Source organism: Petromyzon marinus, chromosome 9 (genome assembly GCF_048934315.1).
Source record: "Petromyzon marinus isolate PM22_M1 ecotype Great Lakes invasive population chromosome 9, UKy_Petmar_22M1.pri1.0, whole genome shotgun sequence".
Classification (NCBI taxonomy): Eukaryota; Metazoa; Chordata; class Hyperoartia; order Petromyzontiformes; family Petromyzontidae; genus Petromyzon; species Petromyzon marinus.
Window position 1 is genome coordinate 9,631,783 of NC_133675.1, and position 26,507 is coordinate 9,658,289.

At 43.9% G+C, this 26,507-nt stretch overlaps 1 protein-coding gene across 4 annotated transcripts; it reads right to left on the minus strand.

Moving 5' to 3' along the window:
* Nucleotides 1-37: 37 nt before the first annotated feature.
* LOC116940566 (PDZ domain-containing protein 8-like) lies at nucleotides 38-23,676 on the minus strand. 4 transcript variants are annotated; one of them, XM_032950538.2, is made up of 10 exons: nucleotides 23,199-23,676; nucleotides 21,953-22,105; nucleotides 21,272-21,564; nucleotides 20,273-20,383; nucleotides 18,107-18,209; nucleotides 5,982-6,144; nucleotides 5,091-5,279; nucleotides 2,954-4,533; nucleotides 2,285-2,548; nucleotides 38-1,453 (listed from the first exon to the last, which is right to left on the minus strand). In XM_032950538.2, the coding sequence occupies exons 1-10, from the start codon at nucleotides 23,553-23,555 to the stop codon at nucleotides 1,043-1,045; spliced, it is 3,624 nt and encodes a 1,207-aa protein (XP_032806429.2). In that variant the 5' UTR covers nucleotides 23,556-23,676; the 3' UTR covers nucleotides 38-1,042. The 4 variants fall into 4 exon arrangements, with proteins under 4 accessions (XP_032806429.2, XP_032806428.2, XP_032806427.2 ...); XM_032950537.2 differs by having other exon boundaries at nucleotides 2,927-4,533; XM_032950536.2 differs by having other exon boundaries at nucleotides 2,285-2,569; nucleotides 2,927-4,533.
* Nucleotides 23,677-26,507: the final 2,831 nt, after the last annotated feature.

Below are 26,507 nucleotides of genomic sequence, written 5' to 3' on the forward strand. Positions count from 1 at the left end.
TAAGCGACTGTGAATATAGAGATCTTAGAGAAAGTGCTTTAAATATATCTCTTTTAATCATAATGCCGTAATCAAACACAAGTTGCATTAAAGAAAGTCAAAATGTGCCACACACTTGTTTTGCAAAGAGCATGACCACTGTGGATGTGACGTTGATGTCAACATTCGCTTGGCATTCTGCGGCGGACGGAGTGATTCTAACATTTCAATGTCTCGGAGAGGCTCCACCGCTACAAGCCCAATTCCCGAAAAGGTTTGAGCTAGCAAACAACAAAATATATTTACGCACAGAACACAAGTGCAACATCAGCAGAAAAGCAGAGTCGTCACAATTGTAAATTGAACAATAACGCTGTGATACTGAGAAACCGACCATAACAGTGCAACAAAACATTACCAGGAAAATTATTTTTCCGTAAGCTGCACATTAAAGAACAATTTTAAATGATCTCCAACAGGTAGCATGCATATTCTGGCAGATTTTAATACATATATTTAAACCTAAAAGTCCATTGCTGACCTTCATTGAAGTAACAGACTGATGCACAATACCCAGCAGGAACACAATGCTCTCAAGACATCACAGATTCAATGAATGGGCATGGTATTTATGGACATTTCCCCCCAAAATGTTCCTTTATTAAACAGGACATGCCATACAACGTGAAGAATTATATAAAATATTTGTCAGAATTTATTAAATGCCACAAAGACAGAGGGGTGGAGTGATGATGCAGTGGTCAGCGCATCGCGCTATGAAACCAGAGAGCTCTAAGTTCGATTCCCAGCCTCGGCTAACATCAGTGGCGGCCAGTGATATCTGAACCGACCTTGGTAACCCGCACTGACCAGCATGTTGAGGTATGGTCATGACCAACACATCGTGGGAACGCTTTCATCCTGCAGTGGATTTACAAAGGAGACAAACTTTTATGTTTAGAGCGAGCTCTATCTGTCAAGTCTTATTATAAATATAAAGTATGCTAATGTGTCTCTCCACAATGTTGCTAGTATATTTTCATCAATTGCACTCTGCATCGTATTAAGCCAGCAGCTTTGCTCCAACTTCCTCATCATCTTCCTCCACGTCCAACGCAAACCCAGTTTCACTCGGGTCTTCGCAAACCTCCGGCGCGGCTGCACATGCCTCCTCCGCATCCCCTTCCTCCCACGTCGCCCCAGACACCTCTGCCACTGCTCCCTGAATTACCGCTAGGTCGTCCCGCGGCGCTGACGGGAATAACGAAGGATCCTGCAGCGTATGGAACTGCTCCGATTCCGCCGGGTGCAAGGGCACGTCCGGTGGGAGCTGGGTCAACACGGAGGACACCGCCTGGGGAGGTTGTGGGAGCCGGTGTGCAGTCGAAGGGCCACCCGTCGGTACGCAGCCAACTTCCGACTGATCCTCTTCCTCCATCCCAGCGCGGTAGTGGATGGACAGCAGCGTCAGTGCCTGTACACGGACGATGCAATACCTCGTGAGCGTGTGCGTTGCATGACAGTGGCGTAGCATAGTTGCCGTGGGCCTTAGAGCGAGGAATGAAAACGATTTCGTCCCTTGCACTATTAAAAAAAAAAGATAACTCACATTTGAAACCAGCGCGGGTACGTGTTGCTATGAAATGCGTGCGATAAAATGGACCCTGTGCTAAGAACATAAGGCAGGTGTAACAGAAGTGATTTACAGTAAAACCTCAGCTAGCCTGACTAAGTAGGGTAGGAGGGCCCTGGTCCAGACAGCTGAAAAGACCAGCTAGCTGCAAAGATTATTCAAATCAATGTAATAAACAACCCTTTGTCCCATATATGTATACGAATTACTGTAAACGTATTAGTGTGTAGCGTGTGGTATTTTACCAACCAACAAATACAATGACTTTATGGTATGTTGTGCGCTGTGTAATGATGTGCTGTATGGTGTTCATGTCCTTTGGTTTCAATGTACGCCGGTACCCCCGTCCCCACTCCCCCACTGCCACTCCTCTATCCATACCCGTCCTCCATACCCCACCAATAACATATTGCCGTAAATACACTTATTGCCGTTCACGTATTTCGTACATTATACACAATCCCACGTGCTCTTGCGCATTTTGATCATACATTATGCGTTACGTAACATATCCCAAAGTGTGCCGCGTGCACAACATTCCATTGACCATGTGCTTGCATTTCATTTGCATACTATGTTTGGTTTTACGAGACAACCTGGTGCGGCCAAATGCGAAATCCGGCAAGCCGGGGCTTTTAAACTGCAACGCGGAAAAAAAATCGATGGCCTGACCTGCAGCCTCTCCGTGGACTTGCGCAACGAGTGCGTCACGTTCGCCACCTTCTTCGCATCCGAGCCGGCGGCGCACGCCTGGCGCTCCTCCCTCTCGAGCGTGTTTCTCTGCTCCAGCTCGGCCTCCACCTCCTGCTGCAGCTTGTCCAGCATCTGCTCCAGTTTGGACCTCCGCTCCTCGGCCGGCATGCCGCGGAAGATTTCACGGCCGATCTCCTTGACGGCCAGGTACACGCTGTCCTCGAGCCGGCCCGGCAGGGACGCCTGCTCCATCGCACGCGCAGACTTCCACCATCGTCATCGTCATCGTCGCCGTCGTCATCGCCATTATCATCATCATCATCATAGCAAACATCACAAATTTCAGTACAGTTGTACTGTACTATGCTCCAACATCGATGCTCCCCACCTTCAACCTGCACTGACCAGCATAGTTTAAGCATGATTAAATAACTCCCATGAGCCACATGGCATAGCGAGGCCCTCATCCAGTGGACGGACAAAAATCTGTATAGGACTAAGATAAACTGTTAGTAATCATGATAAAGTGGTGAAATTTCTTAGCATTTCACTCATTAACTCAAAGCGATCGAGTACTGTCCTTTATTTTGTATTCATTCTTGCGTACATATTCCTACTCACAGCGGATGGCTGCCCAGTGGGACCCACCGCACTCCCGCTGCTCCCTCCCTCGTTGTCGCTGCTCTCGTTGTCCGACGTTCCCCCCGACTGCGTTGGCCCGACGACAACCTCCTCACTGGCTCGGAGCCGGCTCCCGGCCTGCCGCAGCGGCCTGGGCACGGCCAGCGTCAGACGGGACCGTGCCATCGCTACCGACTGCTTGAGGTTTGAGAGCCGAGCCGGTGGGTCGCCGCCACCACTGCCGGCAGCGGCGCCGCCCTCGCGGGCTCCGTCCCTGCTCTCCCTCGGCATGCAGCGCCCGCTCTCGCTCTCCTCCAAGCAGCGCTCCTGGCACTTCTTGTGGCACACGTAGGCACAGCGCGAGCACTGCGTCGCCGCCTTGGTCCACACCTTCTTCTTGCAGTAGTCGCAGTAGGTGGGGTTCTGGAATTGGGTGTCGCAGAAGCTGTGGCGCGCCGCTCCACCCATCCCCGACGATGGCGGCAGTGGTGGCAATGGTGGCGGAGGTGCTGCGGGTGGGCCGCTGTCCCAATCGCGCACCCCGGCGGGCACGGGGCCAACCTCCTCGGCTCTTGTGAAAAGATCGCGGTCTTCGTCCACGTTTGCGCTCGACGATGTCAAACCATCGCCGCCTTCGTCGACCCAGTAGGCAAACCGCAGCCGAACGTCACCATAATATGGTTGCTCCAGATTCTGCTTCTCCTTTGCGTTGGCGTTGCGCATGGCGGTGCGGTTGGCGGTGGCCCTGGGTTCGGGAGCGCTCAGCGGGAACACCTCCTCGTGCTCATAGGACGCGGTGGCCAGGCACTCCGCTGCTATCTCCATGAGTGGCACGCTGGCATAGCCCAGGCAGCGCAGGGAGTCCGGCTTGAGCGGGTCCTTGCGCCAAACAGCGACCGTCAGGGAGCGGTGATGACTCTCAACGTCGAAGGTGTGCGAGGCGGCGCGAGCCGGCCACACGGCCCTGTTGGAGTGGTATACCATCTCCTGCGTGACACACAGCTCATCCGTGCACTCCTCCGCACACGCCAGGCCGCTAGCGCCGACCGCTCCGCTGTCCGTCGCGTCGCCGAGTTTCTCTTGTTCCACTTGTTCCATGGACCCTCCCTTGTCCGTGGGCTTGAGCGTGCTTGCATCGCCTGTTTCCGCGAGCGACTGAAGGCTCCCAAGCGGTGCACTGCTGGTGGCCCTAAGCTGCGGTCTGGGCGGTATCGGGGGCGGCCGACCGCTCTGATTCACTAGGCCGGGCTTAGCAGCAGCAGACGGAGCGACCTTCTCACCATCTGGCTGTGCAGGTGTGGTGCTCCCTAATTTGGCCGCGTCATAGCCCTTGTGTAGAGAACGGAGCGGCGAGGATTGCTGCAGCCGGCGGCTAAGGATCGGCGAGATGCTGCCGAGGGTGGCCATTGTGCGCCGCTTGCTGGGGCTGGCCGTGGAGGGCGGCTGCGGTGTCTCATCCTTGGTCGGTGGAACAGAAAGCAGCGACGGAGGCGGTTCCTCTTTCGAGCGCAGGCTCTCGGGGAAACCGTCGCCACATTCACCCTCGTCCACGTCGGAATCTCCCTCTCTCGCGTCGTTGCTTTCAACGGACCCCAGGGAGACTGTGTCTGTTCACATTCCCAAGTACAGAGGCATACATTAAAGAAAAACGATGACAAAAGGTGGTCCATGCATGTCATTGAGCGACTATGCAAGGTTAACAATTGATTTCCACCACCTGATAAAAGCACAATTTGGTTAAGCATATGTCATTATCTGACATTACCCGCACTTTAAATATCTATAGTACAAATGATGCAACTGGAATGCAACTGGAAAGCAGATGTACACCAGGGTTGTAGTGCCACAGTCGTTAGCCCACTGCACCTCCGATTAGCATGGTTGGTTACGTACGGTGTGAAATAAGTTAAATTCCTGGTCATGGGTAATATTAGTGGCGTGTAATATCGTGAAGCGGTTCTGGGCTCCCCCGTCACCAAGCTGCACTAACCAGCGTGAAGTCCAGTCAAACAACCCCCCTGACCACACGCCGCAAGGTGGCTTTCATCTGGCATTGGACTGACCACGGATATCACCCTTCTTATTAAGGTGTACATTTCCGGCAGGTAGCAATCCGGCCAAATTAAGGCACAGGTATCGCATTTGTATATCCACTTCTACTGACCTTTGGAAGAATCGTCATCTGGGATAATAGCAGAACCATCTGCCACATGCATGCCGTGGGGCAGAGGGCCCGAGGCGCTGCCAGGAGGCGGCTGCACGCCTCCAAACGTCCGCTCCAAGCTGATAATTACTCGCTCCCCTGCTTGCTTGATCAGTTTCGACGCCTGGCTTGAAGTTGCCACTTTCGTTCCTGCCAAAAAAAAAGAGTTGGATTCAGGTTTAGAGGCTAGGAAACACAGTTCAGTTGTGGGCTACCGGCATGATAAAAACAAAATTTCACATAGCCATACATACTCTTTGGTTCTATTGGGTAAAGTCACGTAGGTAAAAAAAAAACAAAATAACAAAAATCAAGACGTTTCGGCCACAACACAAGCGGCCTTCATCAGACAGTCTCGTCCCTTCATCTGATGAAGGCCGCTTGTGTTGTGGCCGAAACGTCGTGATTTTTGTTATTTTACCTACGTGACTTTACCCAATAGAACCGAAGAGTATGGATCCTAGCAGTCACGAAAGCTTTAAATCTAGAATTCATAGCCATACACGTGAAATGATACTGCCGCCATTTACTTTCAACAATTGTATGCGAGGAACCTGGCTATATTAGAGTGAAATAGAACCACACATCAAACGAAACAGCAGGAGGAAAATATCATAAGAAACACTGAAATGCGTTTGTGTTCGCATTAACTCTGAGCAGAACGCAGACACAAATTTTCAAACTAATGGCATTATTTAACGTAGCTGCTGAAGAGCTCCCGTTGAGAATATGAACGTAACAACAAACAAGAGCAATTCAAGGTACGGGAGGTGATGATGTCGACACAAGCATTGTTACAGCACCGGGCGAACGCTACAAGAACACTGGCACGCATCTTCCGGGACATCGTACCTCCAATTGTCACCAGCCGTTCCCCGCGACGTATGTTTGCACTGGACGCGGGGGAGTTTGCCGCTATCGCCTCCACGAGGACCTGGCTTGACTCCCCGTCTGTGGACTGGGTCTGGCGGAAACTGAGGCCGATGGGGGCTGTGCCGACCTTCACGATCTCAACCTGGAAACACGCGGCAGCTGACCTGAGTTGTGCTCACCAAGCACGCGTGCCGCACTCGCATGCTTTAGTGACGTTCATAACCCAGCGGCTTTTAATGTTTTTTTTTTTTTACTACCAGGTAAGGCCCACTGAGCTATATAGCTCCTTGTCAGAAGCAACCTGGCCACAAATGATAGCTCAACCAAGTTACTTGTGATGTGAACATTTATAGCAGCCAAATGCTCGAAATGCACGTTGATTCTAAATGTGGAGGTTAAAAACCGTAGGACCCGAGATAAAAATCCACGCGACCACAGGGAGAAACATGCAAATTCCAAATATACAGGAGTCAGGGTCGAGATCGAACCCACAACCTGCTGTATACCAGGCAAGGTCGTTAACATCCCGCCACCTATGTGCACAACCCTTTTGTCACTTCACTGTTGGAAGGCCTCTCCCTGCCATGTGAGTCATGTGAGGCTATTTGACCATACTTCGCTATGCTGATCAGTGCGGGGAGCGCAGACGTTGGAGCAAAGCAGTACAGACCATCAATGGATTTTTCTGCATTGGCCTCTGCTGCCCATCTCTTAGTCCCGTTGGCCTAGTAGCACCTGTCATGGATGTTGGTCGTCAATCCAATGCTTAGCTTCCGAGGTTTGGTGAGATTGGGTGCGTTCCAGATAAATAGGTCACAATGATAACAAGGTCATGATGATGCAAAAAAAATAGACTTAGTTCCATGTTTGTTTTTAAGTTATCTATTTATTTTCAGTATTGTGCCGACTTGTCAGTCCACATTATAGCATTTATTAGTGAATTTATCTTGTATCTATCAATTGATCTTGTATGTAAATAACTTCATATCTGCAATATTTGGGTTGAATTATTTTTATGGAATAAAAAAAAAATCATTTGCAATTTCTAACATCACAAACTCCTATTTGCCTTCAACAACGGATTATCCAAGCCAATATAAACCTCTGCAGCTGCAATCCACTTCCACCCCGCATAATTATCAATACTAATTAACATTTACATTAAACAACAATCACCAAAACAGAATAAACACATTGGCATTAGCTTACATATTAAAATTAAACACGTTTTGATGTTCACCTTTGAACAGCCTCATGCATATTAAATCAGTTACCCTCTGCTATTCATCCGCAACTGAATCAGCTTTTGCTGCCTACTCACAATGTTTCCCTATTCAAAGGATATGGATCATGAACTGCTCAAAAATCCCTGTCACCTATGCCAACTAAACACTGCATTGATGTGTGTCATAGCGGCTGAGAGAATGTCAAAACAGCCAGATGAATTGTTTGGATTTAAGCCACCACTCATTTGGAAAGTATATGACTTCCGATTAAGAGCACCACACATAGTAATGCCCTTTTTAAAATGTGTTATTGGGAGTGAGTGCGCATGTGCTTGCATCAAGCCTAATGAAGGTGCTGCTCATCGCAAAATGTCGCAACAGCATGGAGGGGATTTTTAAATCGAAATGCATTGCGATGTGACGAACCAACAGTGTAGGACGGCATTTTAAATATGATGGTAGATTATAATCAACCAAAATACGGCTGCTTTAACATGTGAAGCTAGAATATTATTGCAATTTCAAACCAATAAAAGTTTTAGTGGACTTAAATATTGATTGTAATAAATGCTGCTTTTAAGTGTGCAGCAACTTACTACCAAGCTCAATGACATCAACAACAATTGCACATCAAGCATGTTGGAGACACTTCTGATGGCAAAATGTACGATGCCATTTTACAGATGATGGCGGCTTATACAAACAACCGAAACGTAGCCACTGTAACAAATGCCAAGTAAGAATATTTACAAAACTGCCATTTTTAAATAGAGAGTCCACACTACTGATGTAGCACAAGCAATGATGATAACAATCGAATGTCTTTTCTATTCACGCAGATTTATTTTGGATGAATAAACAGGAACCATATTTGCATGCAATGAACGAATAGCCCCTTTTGCTTTCCATCTATTGCAATAGTCACTACGACTCAGCTCTACTCTTCATGACACATGCAAACCCCTCATTTTCAGCCAACACTTAGGGATGGAAACATCGCATTCCCACATCACCAGATGCACTCAATCAAAGACATAGGTTAATTTCAGCAGACACGGCAATGCCAGGCAAGACGGGATGGGATTTATCATTACCATGAGCAATGTGAAATAATTACTATAATTTAAGGAGCCAACAAGGCAGCGCGTGGACCTTAATTGGCATGCAGGGGTTGCTACTGTCCCTCACCCGTGACTATATCTCTCTGCTTTAATATGAAAGGGATACCTGTAATTGCAACCAAATGTTCATACTCCCTCGAATCGTTTCCATAATGACCGCAATTAAAATGTATCAGTTTTGCCGGTAAGTGACAAAAAGTAATTATTACAAAAAGAGGAAAAAATGTCACCAATGGGTAATTCAAGCTATTTCGCTCAAGATGTAGCACTTACACATGCTAATTGGCAGCTTATGTTACTTTCAGTAATGACCTCTAATTCTCAATGTTACATAAAAAAACATGCAGGCTATATAATGTATGTGTATATGCATATGCACTATACTGCTTGCTTACAGTGCACTATTACATTATAATTCAGCACAAAACTGGATTTCATTCATTTAACAAAAGCAATGCATTGATAAAATAATACAATGTGAAATAGCAAGTAGCACGCTACTTTAGTTTAATTTCAAATTAATCATAGCATGTGAAAAATAATAAAACTAAATTTTCATTGTGACTACATCACAATACACATCCAAAGAATGGCATGAGATACATATATTCTTTTTAGAGTGCTGACATTTTGGTACTGATGAGAAAAAGCATGTTTCATGGTGGTGGAATTATTGTATTGCAAACAACCTTTCCAACGAATGCCATCTGGTCTGAGAGTATGATGGACTAATATAAAATGACACACGCCGAAAATTGCAGCCGAAAAACCTGAACCAAGAAAGAGGTCATCACTAAAATTGTGGCAATTTCCTCCCCTAGAGCCACTCCCCAACCGCCTGCCGCCCCCCCCCCCTCCCAAAAGGTTGTGTCAACAATCTTTGGCTTCTCGGGGAGAAAATTCCATCAATGTCTAGAGGTATTCATTGGAAACAACTGACATCTGCTGGAGACTAAACGCTGCCATTAAGTTGTGAAAAGAACTAAGGCGAACAGGCATAGCAGCAAGCACGTACTCTCTGGGTCGGTACCCCGTTCCACCACAGGGAAGTCACCGGCAAACACATCCACCTGCCTGGAACATCATAAACATCAATAGCGGTCTGTTATAAACACCGGTGGAGGCAATTTTCCAACAAAGTCTGTTCCTGCTTTTGACAAAATGACAATCAATAACTGTCAGAGGAAGCCAAAGCGTGTGAAATTATTGCGTGCAACAGGGATCGCTGGAAACGTTTTGAAGAGCCACTCTAAAAACGTGGCATGAGCACCAGGGAGGTCGGCATATTGCTCGTCGCATAATTTGATATGGCCACCGTATTTGGGAAGCAGAATGTTCTGCGCCCATGTAATTTGAAGAACTATTGGCTCACACACATTTTTTATGTACTTGCGAGCTCTGTAGGTAAATAGGTATTCTTAAACATGCTTATTCCACGCATCAAAAAGATGACAGAAAAAATCTCAAACACGTACGAGTGTTTAAAATTACCCTAACAATAGTATATAAACAGTCCCATCGTGATAAACTAGAGGCATACATTTCCTGCCAATAATATTTTAAATACTAATATATAAGAATATAAAAACATTTTTACTAAAAATATATCCTGATATTTTTGTAATGTAGGACATTAGAGTAGTTTCATCATAGTTGTATTCGTGAGGTTTTTTAACATTTAAACAAACACGTTTTCTCATATTTTGGACAAAAAGAATACGAATTCATTTTTTATTCGCATCCATTACTTGATACTTCGGAATAACACACCGTACAACTAAATTCTGTCTGCTCAATCTGAATGAAGCACCAACATTTTCCAGATAACTGGAAAGGCACAGGCTTTGATGCTGCAAACCCAAATGGAAGAAAAGCGATGATAGAGGCAAACGTAAAGTTACTTACAAGTAAAGAAATTATAGTCTTCAGCAAACCCAATTTTGAGTCTTTATCATGCCGGATTACAGCAAACAGATAACAGAAGCAGACAGCCTAAAGATTTAATCTGAAAGTTGCAATAATGCACCATAATGCTCTGCTTTTGGTAAGCATTTCATTTCCTTTCTACAGCGCTTGGCATAATAGATACGCTGCTCCATACAGCAGAGCTTCATTTTTCGACCGATAACGTCAAAATTAAAATGTGTTCATAAGAGGCACCAAAACGCAGTAGGACTTTAATATGTCCATTACTGGCTCTTTGTACTGGAAAAAATACATCCTCACAGCGCTCACTTCTTCCAATGTGGCCTTTCTTGCTTGAAAGAACATTTTTCGAAATAGGGATGAAAAAAAGCCCCATAAACACTGCAATTTCAATCGCATTGTGTCAACACATCATTAACTGTAATTATTTTAATGAGTGAGTTTCGTTTCGATATATTTTCTTGTGACAATGATGAAAACAATCAGGGAAAATTACAGCTGCCAAACTTGAATCCACATATACCAGGAACTTTGGGATTTTCTGTCCACAAAATAACGTCTATTCGATGGGTTTTTTTCCTTAAAAATTATTTTAATGTGGTTCTTGTTTTGGAACTGCATCTGGACAGCAGAGATTAACTGTGGTGCAATTTCAACTAAGTGATGGCTTATGTTACAGCGGCATTAACACGCGCTGAGCACACATGATAACGCAGGACATGTTTACACGTGGCCACTATTACAGTATTTCTTCTTGTAAGCCAATCGTCACATTTGGAACACAATGTTTTCAGGGAAAGAATATCAGTGAGAGCGCTTTCCTCTACAACTAATAGATTTTGACATTCACAAATCTTAAGGGGCATATTATTAACGTGTCAAGCATGGATGGCAATTTTGATGGTGTCAAAATAAATGCTCTCATTTAATAGATAGCAATGTCAATAATCAATGTGCCAACCCCATCCTGTTTTATAAAGGCTTTAGACACACACACGCCATTCTAAGACAAGGATTGCGTCGCAAAGCTTATTTTATCTGCTCCAGACCCCATTCTTCCAGCTCGCGCTTTTCCAGATGCCACCAAATCAGCTCATGACAAATTAAATTTGGTATAGAATTACAGTAATGGATTCCTTTAAAAAAAGATATATTTACAAAAGTGGCAAACGATCTACAACTTATAATAATAGGGTTTTTCCCCTTTTTTCTGGCAACAAAACTGAATCATGTGTGCATTAACCACAATACCTTGTGGTCAAAATGCAAACAAAAAACACTCTGATATTTGAAGGGAAACAACAAAATAATAAAATATATATTTCATTATTTTGTTGTTTCCCTTCAACGTGACTTTACCGAAAAAACTAAGAATATGAATTACTGCAGTCACGAAAGCTTTAAAACAAAATTTAACTCTGATATTTGTCAGAAAAAAGGGGAAAAACCCTATTATTATATTTTGGTACTGGCAAAGGAGGTCTAATGATGATCTACAACTTACTTGCGAAATTGAACCTAAAGACTGATGTACAAAAATTGTTGGCACCGCCTGAAGGACATTTGTCTTTAGCAATAAAATGTTTGAATATAATCCCGTTGCTCATTTTCTTTTACCATCTAACAATATACTTGCAGCCCTTACACACGCAATTAAATCAATAGGTTTACTTTGATTGTCTAAGTGACTTGTATACAGTGAGGGAAAAAAGTATTTGATCCCCTGCTGATTTTGTACATTTGCCCACTGACAAAGAAATGATCAGTCTATAATTTTAATGGTAAGTTTATTTGAACAGTGAGAGACAGAATAACAACAAGAAAATCCAGAAAAACGCATGTCAAAAATGTTATAAATTGATTTGCATTTTAATGAGGGAAATAAGTATTTGACCCCCTCTCAGTCAGAAAGATTTCTGGCTCCCAGGTGTCTTTTATACAGGTAACAAGCTGAGATTAGCAGCACTCCCTTTAAGGGTGTGCCTCTAATCTCAGCTCGTTACCTGTATAAAAGACACCTGTCCACAGAAGCAATCAATCAATCAGATTCCAAACTCTCCAAAATGGCCAAGACCAAAGAGCTCTCCAAGGATGTCAGGGACAAGATTGTAGACTGGAATGGGCTACAAGACCATTGCCAAGCAGCTTGGTGAGAAGGTGACAACAGTTGGTGCGATTATTCGCAAATGGAAGAAACACAAAAGAACTGTCAATCTCCCTCGGCCTGGGGCTCCATGCAAGATCTCACCTCGTGGAGTTGCAATGATCATGAGAACGGTGAGGTATCAGCCCAGAACTACACGGGAGGATCTTGTCAATGATCTCAAGGCAGCTGAGACCATAGTCACCAAGAAAACAATTGGTAACACACTATGCCGTCAAGGACTGAAATCCTGCAGCGCCCGCAAGGTCCCCCTGCTCAAGAAAGCACATATACATGCCCGTCTGAAGTTTGCCCATGAACATCTGAATGATTCAGAGGACAACTGGGTGAAAGTGTTGTGGTCAGATGAGACCAAAATGGAGCTCTTTAGCATCAACTCAACTCGCCGTGTTTGGAGGAGGAATGCTGCCTATGACCCAGAAAACACCATCCCAACCGTCAAACATGGAGGTGGACACATTATGCTTTGGGGGTATTTTTCTGCTAAGGGGACAGGACAACTTCACCGCATCAAAGGGACGATGGACGGGGCCATGTACCGTCAAATCTTGGGTGAGAACCTCCTTCCCTCAGCCAAGGCATTGAAAATGGGTCGTAGATGGGTATTCCAGAATGACAATGACCCAAAACACACGGCCAAGGCAACAAAGGAGTGGCTCAAGAAGAAGCACATTAAGGTCCTGGAGTGGCCTAGACAGTCTCCAGACCTTAATCTCATAGAAAATCTGTGGAGGGAGCTGAAGGTTCGAGTTGCCAAACGTCAGCCTCGAAACCTTAATGACTTGGAGAAGATCTGCAAAGAGGAGTGGGACAAAATCCCTCCTGAGATGTGTGCAAACCTGGTGGCCAACTACAAGAAACGTCTGACCTCTGCGATTGCCAACAAGGGTTTTGCCACCAAGTACTAAGTCATGTTTTGCAGAGGGGTCAAATACTTATTTCCCTCATTAAAATGCAAATCAATTTATAACATTTTTGACATGCGTTTTTCTGGATTTTTTGTTATTATTCTCTCAATGTTCAAATAAACCTACCATTAAAATTATAGACTGATCATTTCTTTGTCAGTGGGCAAACGTACAAAATCAGCAGGGGATCAAATACTTTTTTCCCTCACTGCACATACATTTTGCTCATTTGGATGCAGCATCTGAGACACCTAATTTGGTTATTTAAACCGTAAGAGTTGCAAAAACAGTCACGCACTTCCCACTGGGATGTTTTAAATAAACTTTGGGCTCACGTGCAGAACTACATCTTGCTTTGCTCGCAATAGCAGCCAACTACGGCGAGCGGGGAAATGCACGGAAAGCCCTGATTGAAAGCGAAGTGCCAAAAAGCCTTTCAGCTCGTTGGGCCCTTGGGGAACTGGAGCCCATCCTTCAAGCTGCAGACTGCAGACGGTCGCATAACCAGGCAACACGGTTTATCGCCACGATTCAATTTACTCGTGGATATGAACCGTGGTGTCGTGAGCACGACTTAGCAATCAAGGAAGGCGCACGATGGTGCCCTCTCCAGTGAGCGTGCCGGTGCCCGAGAGGAGCTCAGGCGGAATGAAATCTGGCCATGCCGCAGACTGAATCAAGGACAGGGCCCCATGCTCTATAGGCAAAGAGACTGTGTAAACAGCTCCTATCAGCATTGTTGCTCAGTGGCAATAAATAACGCCATTTACTTGGGGGTGATTTCGTGTCTATTTATGGTTCACCGGAACGGCTTTCTACGTCACGGCTTCAGAAATTTTTAGCAAAGTATTCCGACCGCATGTAATTGAGATCAACACTTTTCAAGATGAAACGTTGGCTACGTATGGTGCAAAAGAAGTTCAACATACAGTGAGGGAAAAAAGTATTTGATCCCCTGCTGATTTTGTACGTTTGCCCACTGACAAAGAAATGATCAGTCTATAATTTTAATGGTAGGTTTATTTGAACAGTGAGAGACAGAATAATAACAAAAAAATCCAGAAAAACGCATGTCAAAAATGTTATAAATTGATTTGCATTTAAATTAGGGAAAAAAGTATTTGACCGCCTCTCAATCAGAAAGATTTCTGGCTCTCAGGTGTCTTTTATACAGGTAACGAGCTGAGATTATGAGCACACTCTTCAAGGGAGTGCTCCTAATCTCAGCTTGTAACCTGTATAAAAGACACCTGTCCACAGAAGCAATCAATCAATCAGATTCCAAACTCTCCACCATGGTCAAGACCAAAGAGCTCTCCAAGGATGTCAGGGACAAGATTGTAGACCTACACAAGGCTGGAATGGGCTACAAGACCATTGCCCATCAGCTTGGTGAGATGGGTGACAACAGTTGGTGTGATTATTCGCAAATGGAAGAAACACAAGACCTGTCAGTCTCCCTCGGCCTGGTGCTACATGCAAGATCTCACCTCGTGGAGTTGCAATGATCATGAGAACGGTGAGGAATCAGCCCAGAACTACACGGGAGGATCTTGTCAATGATCTCAAGGCAGCTGGGACCATAGTCACCAAGAAAACAATTGGTAACACACTACGCCGTGAAGGACTGAAATCCTGCAGCGCCCGCAAGGTCCCCCTGCTCAAGAAAGCACATATACATGCCCGTCTGAAGTTTGCCAATGAACATCTGAATGATTCAGAGGACAACTGGGCAAAAGCGTTGTGGTCAGATGAGACCAAAATGGAGCTCTTTGGCATCAACTCAACTCGCCGTGTTTGGAGGAGGAGGAATGCTGCCTAGGACCCCAAGAACACCATCCCCACCGTCAAACATGGAGGTGGAAACATTATGCTTTGGGGGTGTTTTTCTGCTAAGGGGACAGGACAACTTCACCGCATCAAAGGGACGATGGACGGGGCCATGTACCGTCAAATCTTGGGTGAGAACCTCCTTCCCTCAGCCAGGGCATTGAAAATGGGTCGTGGATGGGTATTCCTGCATGACAATGACCCAAAACACACGGCCAAGGCAACAAAGGAGTGGCTCAAGAAGAAGCACATTAAGGTCCTGGAGTGGCCTAGCTAGTCTCCAGATCTTAATCCCATAGAAAATAAGTGGAGGGAGCTGAAGGTTCGAGTTGCCAAACGTCAGCCTCGAAACCTTAATTACTTGGAGAAGATCTGCAAAGAGGAGTGGGACAAAATCCCTCCTGAGATGTGTGCAAACCTGGTGGCCAACTACAAGAAACGTCTGACCTCTGTGATTGCCAACAAGGGTTTTGCCACCAAGTACTAAGTCATGTTTTGCAGAGGGGTCAAATACTTATTTCCCTCATTAAAATGCAAATCAATTTATAACATTTTTGACATGCGTTTTACTGGATTTTGTTGTTGTTATTCTGTCTCTCTAACTGTTCAAATAAACCTACCATTAAAATTATAGACTGATAATTTCTTTGTCAGTGGGCAAACGTACAAAATCAGCAGGGGATCAAATAATTTTTTCCCTCACTGTACATACATGTATTATTATTATAACAAAGCATAAAACATTGCCAGAGCAATTACAAAACTTTTAACTTTCAAAAACGATCACAAAAAAGTACTTAAAATGGTAATCAATGCCACCAAAATCATTGCCACCAAAATCATTTTCAGTAATTAACTAAACCTATCAGTCATTGTTCAGTGCAAAAATATCCTGAGCTTCCACAAAGGAGACATGTTCATAAGCCTTGCACTGCACAACAATGGAATGGAATTTGTGATAATGGCATTGAAGGACTTACATTTAAAGGCACACAAGTCAGTACTAATTTGTGCACTCCGAGCCGTGACCAGGACAATAATGAAAGTATAATGTGCTTCTGTGTCATGTGCTTTGTGCAATGCGTAGGCCTACAATTATGCCGTCATGGAAAATGTCAGCTTGGAAAATCGCTATTATGGCCTGGATGAAGCATAAAATACTCTTTTGTTTTTTATTATGACAAAGACTGCAATCAGTGAAATGAATCTTCGCATAAAACTAATTTCTAAACGTGCAATAGACTGATATGCACCATGTTTTTTTTTATTTACAGAGTACTTGTGAAGTGAAGCTGCACATCTTGTCCTTATAGTCACATCTTAAGCTAGCTGTCTAAAAGCGAATGTGCAAAAGACGGCTTTGTTCATTAATTATAATTTCTAAGCTTCCAATAGACACCAAATCTCATAAGAATTTATTTTTTTTTACTTATACTTTGTATGTAATGCATGCACGTCATCTCTGTTGCTTTAAATATGCCACCATTCACCTACGTTGTAAAGCATAATCGATTCTTAAATCAAATTGTGACCATGAATCACAACAAATAATATAATAACCGGGGGTAAATTGTTCACCCCTATTTTATTTTGTAAATGCATATATGTTGAATAAAGCATCAGGTGCATAAAAATATATTCATCCCCTAATTTTTTCTCAGAAAAGCAAACATGAGCCTCTAGACTATTTGTTCATGCTTGGACATTTCCAGTGTTTGGCATGTATGAGGAAAGAGGGGTGCACGGAGAAAATCCACTCATAGGAGAGGATGAAAACCCAAAGCTTCACACAAATATAGTCATAAGTTATGGCTATACTGCCATCTCTTATTGGGTATCTCGAGAACCCAAATCTACAACACCTGCTATTTCCCAGCAGTCCTCCCCTAACCAGAGTCAAACCTGGGTAGCATTCGAGATTTGACAAGATCGAGCACATTCAATTATTTGGTCATGGGATGTTGGATAATATATATGTTGAACTTCTTTCGTGCTGTACGTAGCCAACCGAGCTATAGTGTAGACATGCAATATTTTCAGCGCATTTTACTTTTTCCTTTTGCTTCCATGAGAAACATGATGCATTTATCTTACCCTTGGCACAACATCGTTGATGGATCATTTATTTAAAAGTGGCAAACATCCATTTAGATATAGAAAAAAATGTTCCTCCAAAATATAATATCTACTTTATTTTTTTGTATTTCACTGCATGCTAATATACCAAGAGAGTCAATAAGAGATGAACACCGATGTAAAAAATGCGCAAGTCATTAACTGTCCAAAGAAGCATTCTAGCACCACCTAGCGAGCAAAATGTAGGCTTGGGCTCGAAAGGAAAATAACAAAAGTCCATCAAAATAACGAACATTTACAATATAATCAGGAAAACGATATATATTGATTTGTCATTCACTGCACCTCCGATTAGCAAGGTTGGATACGTATGGTGCGAAATAAGTTCAACATACATAATCATTCACATTTCCCTTTCAAATCGCTTTGTGGGCTAAATTAATATCAGTGTTTTTATAATAAACATCCGTGCAGTTAACCTCTTCAAAAATAGGCCTTTATTGGAATCAATGCACCTCTGAAAGTATATTTTTAAGTTCAATGTGTGTATGTTATACATTTTAATATGAATTTTGAGAGCAAGGAATGTTACTGTAAACATTTAGTACTTCAAAGACCTACTTACCTTTGCTGCAAGGCACTGTGGATATCGGGATTGGACCGGGCAATGTGTGCGTGCTAAACCACGTGCTTAGCTGACAAGTAAAGTCTTTTATTGAATTCACAAAGGATGGCTGGAAATAAACATGTACTCATGATTATTTCCCTGTAAGATAAATGATATTTGGGGGTAAGTTAGAACAACATACACTTATTCCCTGGGGTGGGTGCCATGCACTCCGCGTGGAGATACCTCTCGAACGGCACTCCTTTCTCGTTCTTTCCACTGGCCAGCACTCAGCTCCAATGTGCAGTGCACAGCAACTTCCCGGTCCTGGGATCCTGGTATGTACAGCCTAGCCAAGGAACGCACAGAGCACGCGTGGAGAGCAGTACAATTAAATCTGACATGTACTGGGGCACACAGCCTAAGTGCAATAATGCACAAACTGTGAGCAGAACATAATAAAACACTGGTCACGTAAGCCATCGGCACGGGGAAACCCGAGTCAAAAGTTTGTTTGCCATCATTATTGTATAGAGCAACACTCCCGAGAGTTCGTACGGTTTAAGATCCACGATAATGGTATCGTACGTTTTTTTTTACATAGTCTACGCAGTTACTTGTTTTATTTGCCATAAGCTTGAAAATAAACTGAAATATTCCATTTTCTGACAAGTCATTTATGAAATAACACCAACTAAAGTTCAGAATAATAATGAAAGTAACAAGTATTTTTTTTCTAAACCCTTCCTTCACTCTGCACTGAGGATGCGTGCTGCAAACAGGCTTTGCAGACTGAATCCAGTTTGACAGAGTAAAAGGGGGGGCTATGTTCCAGACTACTTCAGACCACCTTCCCAGACCCAGTGTTCACTCATATCTCACTACTACATATACAAAATTCATACCGACAAGACTGAGTCCAAGGTCTGTAAGTACTCAACCATGAACCGCGGAGGGCTGCATCACTTCTCCCTCCTTTATCCAGAAAACGTTTTGGATTCAAGTTTATGTTTTGCATGTGTTTATCTCGCTTAAATATGGTCAAAAAGCCCAAAAATATTGTTATCACTTGCTCGGGCAGACTCTTGACTACAAAATCATGTTCAGGCAGAAATGTTCTGTAAACCGAAACGTTTTCGAAGTAAATGAGGGAGAAGCGAGGCAGACTTCAGCAGTCCTTTGTTGAGTATGGGAGGACGTGGCATTGCTCTTTCCAAACTCAATGGCTCCCCGTCGGCAGCCAACCAGCGTTATAGATTGGAAACTTAAAATTTGCAGACTAATGGCAGCAAACTGCAGTTGAAGTACTTTTAAATTATCTTAATTCATTTCAGGACAGTAAAATGCAAAAAAAAAACAATAACATTGTGAAAAACAATTAAAAAACTACGGGAAACTCAAATATTGCTTTATTTTATCATCGAACCTTAAATCGAATCATAATAAATGGTAGTGGCAAACCTAGTATAAAGTGTGCAAACACCTCCAATTAGCGCAGTTGTTGATGTACAGTGCGAAAAAGGTGCAAAAAGATTTAATCAGCATAAAATTCTATTTCCTCAATTTGGGGCAAGGCGAGAACTCTGACCCAGTAATTGTGCAAAGGATGTGAATGTGCATGCACTGCTGCATTTTTAATCATACATATAGCATGCAATTTTTGTGTTGAGTTAAAAGCTTCTATACGATAATTGAGGTTAATAGGAGCATGTGTCCATGTGTGTGTGGGGAGCGACAAGTGTTAGTGGTTAGCACACTGCACCATAAACCTAGCAACCAGTTTGATTCCTACTCAATCAATAACATTGGCAAATATCTGTATTGGTCCTGAACCTCCCTTAGGTTGACTCGGCCTTCAATCAGTACCTGGTGTACAGTGGGTAAACATCAGTATTGGGGAGACAAAGGCGAATGGGCATGGTGCTGGCCATATCATCCCCTCATGTGCTGCATTGGCCTTCATGTGCTCACTAACAGCATTGGGTGAAAGACCCAAAGCAGAAGGATCCCTGGTTTTGATCTTCCACGAAGCTCGTGGTCCACTTTAAACCGCATCCACACAAACCCTGGCAGATGCAGATACCCGATGCACAAATGGAAAATGGAAAACTCTCCAGTGTGCGACTGTGGCCATCCAGAACAGACCATACAACATATAACGTTGCAATACCCAATCCACAAATATGGAGGAGGCATCATATCGGTACACTTTGTTGCTCCTGAGGTGGTTATCTGGCTTGACCACCTTAATGTGAAATTGTAGTTGTTGGTCTGCATCTATGTAAGCCATACAAAATAAGAAGACTAGCAGCATTTACCCCAATAGCCTGAAAACGCAATATTGGGTGGTATTTGCCTTTGTATTTTTGTATGAATATGAGGCCAATAACTGTAAGCTTGCAAGGGCCCCACCTGCTGCATTCCAGAAGCGCCACCCTCAGCCTACCCTCGCTCAACTTGCTGTCCTGCATGCACAGGTCGATGTCGCGTGGAACAACTCGAACAGGAAAGAACGGCTTGGATCTGCACTCGAAAACCAGTAGAGTACACACAAAAACACACACACATAAGCACAATGTATAAAAGAGTGGGTCAAAATGTAACATTGTAATTTGAGTAAATAATCTATTATTGGTCTTGTTTTTAACATCTTGCTTGTACTGTATTATTCCTTGTTTTAACAGTTGCTCCATGAGCCTCAACGTACAATTATATATCACTTGTATAGTATTTGTATAATATATCATTTGAATAATTCATGTAGTCTGCGAAAATAAATGCATGTATCATAACATGCCTAATTTGACCTGAATGATTTGGCCCCTTCTTATCTAAGCAACTGGCACAATTCTAGGTTGTATTTTGATTAATTAATCAAGTTATTTATATTTTGAATATAGCAGTCCCTAGTGCCAGCAGGCATTATATAAACCCAAGCCATCACACTTTCGAAAACAAAGTGTCCTATGGATTATATGAAGCACTTAATTCCACTATTTTAAAATAAATGTTGGAGGTGTGTCTTATAGTAATATAATCTTAGAACAGATTTGTATAACATTATTGACACCGAGCACAAGCTTGGGGAAGATGTTATTAAATCTAGAGCACATGGAAATTCTTACACATACAAATTCATTCACACAATGTGAGCAGATGCCTCTACTTTAATTCATTTTAATCAATTGATCAATTCATTTTAACACCCACTGGAGTAGCTAGCAAGTGCGTGGGCAATGCAACTGCGCCAGGGCCCCTCAACCTGAGCGGTCCAGTAGCCAGGATATGAAGAGGGTATAAATGGACGGGGTTGTGGCCCGTTCCATTCCTTGCATCAAGACCAACAGCAACCATGCTAGGCCAGTGGTCACACCTAATGAATGGGAATGCGAGGACAGTTGCAGAAGCCACCTGACTTTGTAGTTGGGCAGCGTGTGCTTGCGGCAGATGGCACTGCGCAGCTGCCTTTCGATTATGGCCGTCAGCTGGGGCAACGGCCGTCCCTCCAGCCGTGACTCGACGTCGAATTCAAGCTCGGGCTCGCGGATAAAGGCGAAGGACCAGTGCGTGAAGGGCAGGTGGCTGAAGCGCAGGCGCACGCGGCCAGCCACACGCGCCACACGCACAAACAGGTACGCGGACTTGCCGAACACCAGGTCGACGTCCACCGCCAGGTGAAATCCCCCGCTGTATTCCACATCGACCTGAGACGTAATGAAATAAAATGTTAATGACGTAACGATCAAATATGCGACCACTTACGTCTTCCAGGTCTCTCATCTCTCCCTTGGTTACCTCACTTTAACCTCACTAACCTTTATCTATTGTCCACATATTTCATCTAATTTGTTTGCTATCTCTCCCTTTCATGTCACTAAAATGTACCTCTTTATGTTGCACGCACACCAGATCTCCTCATTGGCCATAGTTTGGCGGGCGACCAAGAACCTTCTGGCCCATGGGCCGCCAGTTGAAGAACCCTGCATTATTTATTGATTGCAATGGAGACAAGCAGTTAATAATGCAGGTCCAGGAATGTGTGGCTACGTGCAATCAGATCCAGGTTTTCCACACACGCACAAGGCTTCTCACCTCGAGATCCAATTGCTCAGGGACATTTTTTTCAGGAACAGGGTCTGGTTCATGCATCACCACGGAGCTGAAGACGGGCAAAGTGTCACCGAGTGACACATCGCGCAAACTCAGCCCTTCAATCAGCCGTCCGACTGTCTTGCTCTGCAGCAGCTGTGGAAGAAAATGTGACCCTTAAATTAGGTGGTTCATTCTAACTGTATTATATACCGTCAATGGGAAATAAAAACATTTGGAACAGCTCCCACAGTAAGCAGAGCTGACAATACAATGATGTATAACGTAAACGTAGCCTTAACATCCGATTAATGGGGTATTAGTGAGGTTAAACAAGCACATTTGGCTTTTTATCATCTACGTCTAAATCTGTTAGTACGATGCTCTGTACGCTCACTAGCATGTTACAAAGTACATTTATGCAAACAGCAGGATACACACAATATACTGTACAGAGATACAGTATTTACAGTCTTTCCAAATATACATTCGCACGACTGACACGGTGCTGGGGACACATTCACACAGATATGGATTGACAAAGGAATGTTTTCGTTTTTCGCATTGCCTGCTGCTGGCAAACATTGGTTGAGGATGTCCTCAAATGTTTTGTTAAAACAGACCATTTAAATACAATTTGTAAATGGACAATCACCCCAAATGAGCCTAATCCAATCACATCTTGGAAGTTAGGCAGGATTGTGCCTGGATAGTGCCTGGCGAAGTGAAACGCGACGTTTCGGGCCGTGGCACTTCTTTGCAGTACACCGTACATGAAGAAGGGTCATCGCCCAAAACGTCTATTCTAATTATTTATTTTAAGGCGGTGTTATTGACGGATGTGTTATTGTATGTATTAATTATGCACCACAACCAACGCAGCCATAACCGCAATCACAAATTAACTTGTAATGTATATAATGTTTTTACTGGCTCCGGGGCAATGTGGCAGGCAGCGCAGTTGTACATCACTTCTATCCTCCCACAAACTGTATATTTTCTCAAGCCTTTATCAACCCAAGTACCTGTACAGCATGGATATGTGTGGGGAGGTCCTTCATCCAGCAGCAGATTGACAAAAGGGCTGTAGATGCCCAGACACAAAAAAATCCGCCAACACAATCTCAAAACATTGACAACGACATGAACATCGGTAAACATTCGCTGCCAAGCTGAAGCCGGGAGCGACAGGGGAACGTCCCCGCGGCGGCGGTGCCAGGCTAGGTGCTCCCCCCCGTCGCATGCTTACCTCCACAAATTCCACGCGAATCTTCTTGATGAGCCACCTGCGCACAGTGCCCGTGTCCCTGAGCTCGCGGAACAAGAAGAGGAAGAGGACGTTCAAGAAGTCACAGCTCTCTGGCGTTCCGGGCGGAGGCTCGCCGGCACTGAGACCGTCCGGGGAAGAGGTGACTTGCCCCTGCCCCTGCGCCCCGGGGACCCCCTTCGCCTCCCCGCCACCGGGTCTAGACGAGACCGTAGGCTCCCTCGGGCCTACGACAACAGACTTGGCCGGCTTTAAACCCAGGCGGTAATAGATGAAAACTTCGAGCATGAAGGTAAAGACGATGCCGAACAAGGCGGAAAAGACTATCACGTAAAACATTTCGACGTTTGTTGCAATTTAAATGTCACGATCGTGTTGGGTGAAGTTACGCGGCCGGCGAACGCTGCGCTCGGGGCCGAGTTTCATGGTCGGCGTGACAAGTTGATGCCACGCCCGCAGCGTTCCGCTGGCCAATCGGGTTGCGAGGTCGCGTGGTGACGTTGCGCGCTGGCAGCCAATCAGGCGGCGTATTTTGGGTCCGTAAATGGCGGGAAATACGAATTTGTGTTTTGCTTGGCGGCGATTTGTATTTTCTAAAATACTCATTAAGTCCATCACGTTTCACTTGGAAATAAGATAATTATTTTGTGTTATGTTTCTCAATGGACCTCAACCGTATTTTAAAGCAAATTGTGGTTTTGTCATACGGACACGTGGAGTTTCCACTGCCACATTGGGGCCTATTAGTTTAAAGTACGAACGTAAATCAAATGCGTGAATTACTTGAAAAATCCCCCAGAACATTAACATTAGTGAGTGCCAGAAAACCATGCTTCAAACAACACAAACGTTAGCAAAACGCACACAGCTTCTGTGCACCGTAGATGCAACAACACCCAAAAAGATTTCAGCATTTCTTGAGGAAGTGCATTGATTGTGGTTAATGATCGTTGCTGTTGAGTTCAAATGAAGATTAAACGAGTCCACGGTGGTCCTTCACTGCTGCCGTCAGTCGGTCACACTTGCTCAAATGTATTTTGATGGTGACCCAAGATTATATGTTCGCAATGCAGTTCTTCATGAAATGCCGATGGTTTTTGTGCAATGCATGGTCAGGCTTTTGCTCTTCACACGTGGCTCTGTGTGTTGCTTGAATATGGGCACAGAGTGTAATTGTTTTTCACATGTGTAGGAATGTATATGTAACTCCGACATAGGAATCTTACATAGGAATTATGTAATCCTACACACATTCCTGTGAGTTTTAGTGATACATCAAGAAATAACAGATCAACATTAAATCAACTCTAACTCTACAACTTGGACGTTGATAAGAAACAAACTTTGATTTAGTAAAGTACTTCACATACTATCGTTTACTCTTTGGTTCTTTCGGTAAAGTCACGTAGAAATTAAATACAATAAATAATAGACTATAACGTTTCGATTGCAACACAAGCAACCGTCATCAGGTGTGAATGCAAGCTCGGAGAGAGACACAGACACAGAGAGAGAGACAAACACAGACACGGAGAGAGACAAACACAGACACGGAGAGAGACAAACACAGAGAGAGACACACATAGAGATACAAACACAGAGAGAGAGACACACACATAGAGAGACACACATAGAGAGAGACATACACAGAGAGACAAACACACAGAGAGAGAGAGACACACAGAGAGAGAGACAAACACACACAGAGAGAGACAAACACAGACACGGAGAGAGACATACAGAGAGAGAGACACACAGAGAGATACAAACACAGAGAGACACAGAGAGACACATACACACAGAGAGACACACAGAGAGAGAGAGACACACATAGAGAGAGACACAGAGAGACATACACACAGAGAGACACAGAGAGAGAGAGACAAATACACATAGAGAGAGACACAGAGAGACACATACACAGAGAGAGACACACACAGAGAGAGACATACACAGAGAGAAAGACAAACACACAGAGAGACACAGAAAGAGAAACACACATAGAGAGAGACACAGAGAGACACATACACAGAGAGACACAGAGAGAGAGAGAGACAAACACACACAGAGAGAGACACAGAGAGAGACACACATAGAGGAAGATACACGCAGAGAAAGACACACACAGAGAGAGACACATACATAGAGAGAGACACATACACAGAGAGACACAGACAGAAAGAGAGACACACATAGAGGAGAGACACATAGAGAGACACACGCTTAGAGAGAGACACAGAGAGAGAGAGAGACAAACATACACACAGAGAGACACACAGAAAGAGAGACACAGAGAGACACATACACAGAGAGAGACACGTACACATAGAGAAAGACAAACACACAGAGAGACACAGAAAGAGAGACACACATAGAGAGACACACAGAGAGACATACACAGAGAGAGACACAGAGAGAGAGAGACAAACACACAGAGAGAGAGACACACACAGAGAGAGAGACACACACATAGAGGAGAGACACACGCAGAGAGAGACACACACAGAGACACAAAGAAGAAACAACGCCTCTGTGACGAGGTATTATATAAAGAGAGAGGGGGGGTTGCGGCAGAGAAATTAGCATGTCAATGAGAGCGGCAGGGGGAGTGAAATTGGAAGTTTGAGAAAACAAACCTAGTAAACTTAGAAATGTAATGCAATGCAACACAGAGAGTCGGCTAACACAACAGTTAACACTTTACCTGGTTGATTACGTTCTTCCAAAGATTGCTATATTTTAAGTTAAGTATGGGTTGTGTGGAACTCCTCCCCGTGGAGGTGGTTCAAACTTGATTTGAAGCTTTCGTGACTGCAGGAATTACTCTGGTTCTTTCGGTAGTCACGTAGAGAGAAAATACTATCGTTTGTCCACACGATGTCGCTACAGACTAGGCTTACAATTTACAGTATTTCACTCATCGTAGCTGTTTATGCCAGCATCACCTGGCATGAAAGTTAATGTCAGTAGTCCTGATTAAATAAAATGAGAAGTTTTAGGAATATCCCCTTGACTCAAACACGATTTAAATATAAGCACTTTAGGTGGGTTTTAACAACGACAAAAATAACAAGTGCAATTTAACGTCATTACTTCGTCTATTTTTTTTGTCTGTGATTTAATTACTTAAATTTAGTCTAGATTTGATATTTTAAAATATATTCATATATTTTGTGCATTTAAGATTGCAGATGGCTTGATGTAACCAAGATCGCCCTTGCAAAAGAGGCAATGGTTCATGTGTCTACATGGGTTTATTTCATCTTTTGGTTCAGTAAAAGAAACTGACTG